General features: G+C 40.8%; 1 protein-coding gene across 2 annotated transcripts in view; it reads right to left on the reverse strand.

Annotated features, from left to right (window-relative positions):
• Window positions 1-5,015, reverse strand: part of LOC143318763 (uncharacterized) — a 35,461-nt gene extending 30,446 nt beyond the window's left edge. The window contains exon 1 of one of the 2 annotated variants that reach the window (XM_076727246.1): window positions 4,798-5,015. In XM_076727246.1, coding sequence (XP_076583361.1) covers window positions 4,798-4,819 — 22 coding nt within the window. In that variant the 5' untranslated portion in view covers window positions 4,820-5,015. The remainder of the gene's footprint in view (window positions 1-4,797) is intronic. The other variant, XM_076727255.1, reaches the window with a different exon arrangement.
• Window positions 5,016-6,000: the final 985 nt, after the last annotated feature.

Here is a 6,000-nt window from a genome sequence, read left to right on the forward strand (position 1 = left end):
CAATTAATTAAGTATGGGTTTGAATGTGTGGAAAGAAATTTAGACACGTGTGCGCGCCTTTACCTCCCACAGCAGAGATAATTTCTGACAGTTTATAGTCAAACAGTGACCTGCTGGAAGGCTTCTCTGCAGCCAACAGTGTTTCTGCTGGTGAGGCACTGGCCCCTGCTGCTGATGCCTTAACTATTGCTTTCCTGAAGCCACATGTGCATGCACACAAGGATATAGACAAAAAACAATATGCAAACACATTTTATAAAAATGTATGGTAAGTATGGGTTTGGAATATAATGTTAAAGCAAGTAGAGGCATTAAATGTCAATTTCATTTGGGTAAAACAGTCTAACTATTTTAGAGTAGAAAATGTATTAATTTATTGTAAGGGACACCATATTATAACAATTGTCAGTGTAAAACTCTGACAAATAATTCATATGAAAACACCTCTGCTGGATAGGTCATACTTTTCACATGCCTGTGTGGCATTTTCATGTGACAGTAACTACATCTTCCTCCACTAAGATGACAAAAGACTGACACCGCATGAGAGAAATGATGTGTGGACCACTCTGAAAACATACTGGACAGTTCTTCATCAACGCAGAATGCGACTGAAGTGATTTTATGGCAGAAGGAAGCAAAACTGAGTTTTATGATGTGTTTGGTGAGCAACGTGATGACTGTATGATTGACTGCATGAAGGAGCCATTACACAGGAAGAGAGTGGAGGACGCTGCTGAGCACAGTTGTGTCGCTCCACAGGAGCAAAACGTCAGGAGGTAATCAGGCTGCTATTTGGTAAACAAAATCCTATACGCTACAATAAGCCTCTCCGGTGCAGACTACACACACACACACACACACACACACACACACACACACACACACACACAGACTCGCACAAACATACACACATGTGTTTTTGTTAAATGTATGGATGCAGCATTTACATTTTGTGATAATTTGCTGTTTGTGCTGAAATTTCCTCCTTTACTGCTATTCAAGAATGTATTTCAGGAGTGCTTTTTCACCCCCCACTTGGCTACTTAAACACAGGGGTCTGTATAAACACCAGTTAAGGCACACGCAAGTCTTCAGTGATAACCCACATTATGCCCAGTAATTGTGTTGACTGTGGAGATGATGAGTGCAGTGATAATGGTGACTGTTGGTTGTTGGGATGCAATTTAGCATGTTTCCCTTAATGCCATCCATATCAGTAAGACTTTAACCCTCTATTATTTCTAGCATGATATAAACAATGAATAAATGGTTTATGATGCACTATTTGTGTGCGAATAAAATAGCATTTTTAAGTGTTTACTAAAATGCAGCATTTGTTAAAAATACATCTTTTCCTATAAAGTAATATTTTATATTATTACAACTGTTTTTTATTGTCATCCATTATCTGTTTATACACCAACATCCACTTATGGGTGTCCACAGGAGGATTTAGTTGCTGACAAATACTAAAATGTTAAATACACATGGGCGTGTTAAAGTGAAGCGGTACTGATGCCAACATTTGATCTTTTGGTTCTCATAAAGATTGCATCTAATATTTACTGTATTTCTATTTATTTTGATCTTTTTTTATTGGATTATTGTGCAGGGGAAAATTTGAAAGAAGGGCAAGAAAAACATTTGACTCCAACAGAAAAGCACCATTAACAGATTGTTAGTATGTCTACATAATACGTCTGAAGAAACAGCTCAGGCTTTGCACATTGTTCCACCTTTGTTGTCTACAGAACCATACAAAACGACAGCACCACTGCAGTAAATGAACGACACACACACAGAGATGTTTGGATGCATCAAAGACAATATTATATTATATTGTGAACCATAAAATTGCCTGTATGGTGATAGTATCATTATCATGGGTGATGTGTCATTGAATGGTGAGTCATGATTCTCATTACAGACAAGCTGAATCAGGGACAAGTCCGACAGACTGCAGCTAAAAAACAGTACAGACAGATCATGCATAAATCAAAAGGCAGAATAGTCAAACTAACAGAGTGTTTGTAAAAGAGGAGCTAAGGGCACCAAAGGACACACCAAGGTCAAACGCAATCAGCCATGATGAAGTCTAAAGCCTCGTCCTCTGCCACAGTCTACAGTCCATCGCTGTGCTTTGTATCCACGGATGTCAGGCCGAGTGCCAGACTGTCACTTCATACTGGCCAAAGTGAGAGTCGACTTAATCACGCTACCTAGAAAACAACACAGTAACGATGTGGAGAAGCCTTTCTTATTCTAAATTATTCTTCACAGGAGGCGGGAGAGGGGCGAGTGCTTCACCTGCCTGGACAGCCTGTGAAGACCTCAGCCAGGCAGCATCCAGCCTGCTGAAGTGTCCTTGAAATCTCCAGCAGCTCAAGGAAAGCTGCTCTGTCAGAACCTGCACTTTTACCTCCCTGCCTACAGTGAGATGACAACTGCTCTGCCAGGGTCAATTAACTCTTCCAGTAATTCTTTTTTATATTACTACTAGGTTTCTGGTGATTCATGTATGCAACCATAAAAACTCAAGAATGAAACATTAAGGCCGTCATGGCCTCTGCGGAGGGCTTCGTGAACAGCATGCATTTTACGTTCACAGATTTCTTTGGCAAACAGACTTTTTCCCCCCGAATTTCATTTTTGCTGTTTGGAAAAAGGCCAACTTGCATTGAAAACAGCTCACACAGTAATGCGCATAAGAAAATATAATTTGCCACTATATGTTAATGTGTTAATCTGTGCCCTTTGAAGTCGCTGATGTGTGGGAGATGGGATCATAACATGATCAGATCAGATAAGAACATCCCGAAACGTTCTGTCTTCTATCATCATTTTCTTTCTTCCTGACAGTTCAGTTGTTCAATGGGCTGAAGCGCATCCATATATTTTTTTTATTTATTTTGAATAAATGTTTCGATCAAACAGCTAATTTCAGAGCAGAACACAAATGCTCAAGCTGACGATGGACACACATATTTTCAGTGGTGTCAAAGAAGACAATGTTTTGTAATCCTCTCACACATCTTCCTTTTCTCAAACCTTCCACCCAAAAAGACAAAAATATAAAGCAATTATGACTGAATGCCACTGGAACAATCATTTTAAGTAGGACAACCGGGACTGAAAAATTGATTTCACTTTAACTGGCTTTGGCAGATTTAAGAAACTGTTTCATATCTTGGTGATTTTTCTGCTCTTTTCTTTTTCTGAATTGTACATTTCCCTCACTGCTACTTGTTTCAATCTAATTGGTACTGACTCTGCTGAAAGCTACAACTTTTTTGATCATCTTAGCTCAGAACAAAGTTGCTGTCAAGATAAAAAGCTGTTTGCGATAAAGCAGCAGAAAGAGACAAGTGCAAAGTGACATATTTTCCAGTTGATTGCACTAAATACAATTTCTTCACCTAGTTTGTTCCACTCCTCAAATATGGTTATTTCCCTTGTGTTTTGCCTTAAACTTCAAATTAATCTGATCATCTGTATGCTCTGTTGTCACACTTTCTGTTTACATCCTGTTGTGCATTTTGCTGATGTTTAAAACATTTTAAAGCAGCCTTTCTCTGCCTGTTTTCTCTTTAAGACATGCACAGGCTTTTAACCCTCACTAGCCACAAAGTTAATTAGTCAAACCACAGTCTGGCACTCTACACATGAAGAGGAGGTAGTTTGTCAAATGTGCATATAGAAGCACAGCAGGCATTTCTCTTGCTGACAGGCTCTGTGATCTGTCATGCATGTCGTCTCCATTTCCCTCAATGCAACTGACCTCAGGTCAGACTTGGAGCCAAACAGCAATCATGCAGCTTTAGTTTCCACTCTCAGGGCTAAATGCAGTGTAATCACATTCATCACTGACAACATTAAACATTGATTCCACTAACAGATAAAACAAAAAAGCGAAGCCGATAGAAAAGATAGGGAAGGTTAATGTGACTAGATGGTATGTTCAGAAAGATGCTGGTGTGTGCCTTAAAAAAGACTGGATTTAAGCGCTACATCAGTGAAAAGGGAGGTGAGTGAGAGCTCTTGCATTACAATGAGTGGAGATACAGCAGTACCACAGTGTTTCAGCCTGTATTGAATTCTACTTACTCTGCTCTACTCTACTCTACTCTACCACTTTCCCAACAGACATGTAGCTTTTTGAGTAGGGTGCTGTTTCTGAGTGTGGAAGTTGTGAGGAGGTGTAGCCGCTCTGCCGAAATGCCTGTAACAGTACACTGATTGGGAACTGTTAGCACGAGAGATTCGTTCTACAGATGAAGAAAAAGAGAACAAAATGTATGCTTCAGTCCATCACCAGAGAGCGGGACTATGGAAGCATAAGTAAGGCTTCGGACAGTGCTGACCTTGCCAGTGTGGGAGACAAGTTGAGCGTTGATCACATGAGACTGTACATGAAGTTGTCAGAAACGCCTCTTAATGCATCATAATGTTTATATGACAGCCTCAAACATCCCATAGATCTTTCATCAAATCAGCATTTGGATCAGTGTGCGGGTACGGAGAAAGACAGGAGAAAAATAGCTATGAGGCAAAAGTGAGAAGGAAGCTGGCGTTCAGGATGAAGTGTACAGACTAGCAAACATAAGCTGAATCTATAACAGAACGGCTTGTAGAGGGACAGGCAGAGGATGGGAGGGGGAGCAAGAAATGAGAGGCACAGTGGAAAATATTGTCTTTCAGAAACCCTGTGCTGCATGCAAACATCCACTAACACATGCATGAACACACACACACACGCACACACACACACACAGGGATACACCCTGGCATACTCACATCTTGGGCTGAACAGGGTCATATCAGGGATGCCAAATGACCAGGAGACAGAGAAGAAAGGCTTGCCAAGGATTCTTTGCTTCTGTCTTGCAACTCACTCTTTTTAGGTCCTCACTCTTGCTGTGTGTGCCTGTATAGATGTGTGTGTCTGTGTGTGTGTTTTCAGGCTGCCGTTTGGCTGACTGCTGTGATACTACTGAGTCAGTAACAAACCAGCTAGAGAAGCACCAATGGGATGTACCAAATGTTTTCCTTTGGCAGGGGTGAACAGGGGTGCAGTGGGCTGTTCCATTAGCAGGAGAACTGGCAGGAGGATTGGATGAGTGTGCAGCTGCTTTCCCCTCAGCAACAGGAGCCTGGCTGGAGCTCAGGGCTTACAAATTCCAGCCAGGCGAAGAGGAAGCTGCTGGAGTGTGTGCAAGTGTGTGTGTGGATCTTAATGCACATGCAGGAACCTGAAGATGCAGCTGTACACATGCTCCACTTCACACTGACAATGTACAAGGACTGTATCAGAGACTGTGCACTGAAACAAACAAACTAAATGATACATGCACACTTACTTATTCAGAGGAAAAAAGAGACCTGACATGTTTCGTGACAATCATATTTATATTAATTAACGATTATCTAACAGAGGCATTCTGGGAATAACACACATATACACGATGAAGAAAGAAGCATACACAGTGTCTAGTGAGATTATGTAAGACACACAAAAAAGGCATCAACGTGAAGTCCAATTTGTGTGTCAGTGCCGCATATTTGATGAACTAATAAGCAATTAGAAGTCGGAAATGCTCAGACAAACAGTGACTTAATCTCCTCACTAAACCTGAACCATATTAAACAGGTGAGCCACATACAAACAGAAACTGAAGCTTTTAATGAAACTCCAGTGGTACCATTATGATAACAAAATTATTTCCATCACTGAGATCTTGATTATACTTAATGCAGCATCTGAAAACACACCTAGCGGAATCACTTATTGCATATTGCAAACTGTGCATGCTGTCTAATCGTTGTTCCATTTATGTGGTGCGGTAGTTGGAGAGAATACACCTGAGGGTGTTTAATCTTTTTGGCTCCCGAGGAGAGTCTTTCATGTGGGTTTAATTAGCTTCTTTAACAACCAACACAGGGTAAGACTGGCTGTAAGCCAGACTTTAATCTTAGTCAACTCTGAAATGATTATTACCT

Source organism: Chaetodon auriga, chromosome 1 (genome assembly GCF_051107435.1).
Source record: "Chaetodon auriga isolate fChaAug3 chromosome 1, fChaAug3.hap1, whole genome shotgun sequence".
NCBI classification, from domain to species: Eukaryota; Metazoa; Chordata; class Actinopteri; order Chaetodontiformes; family Chaetodontidae; genus Chaetodon; species Chaetodon auriga.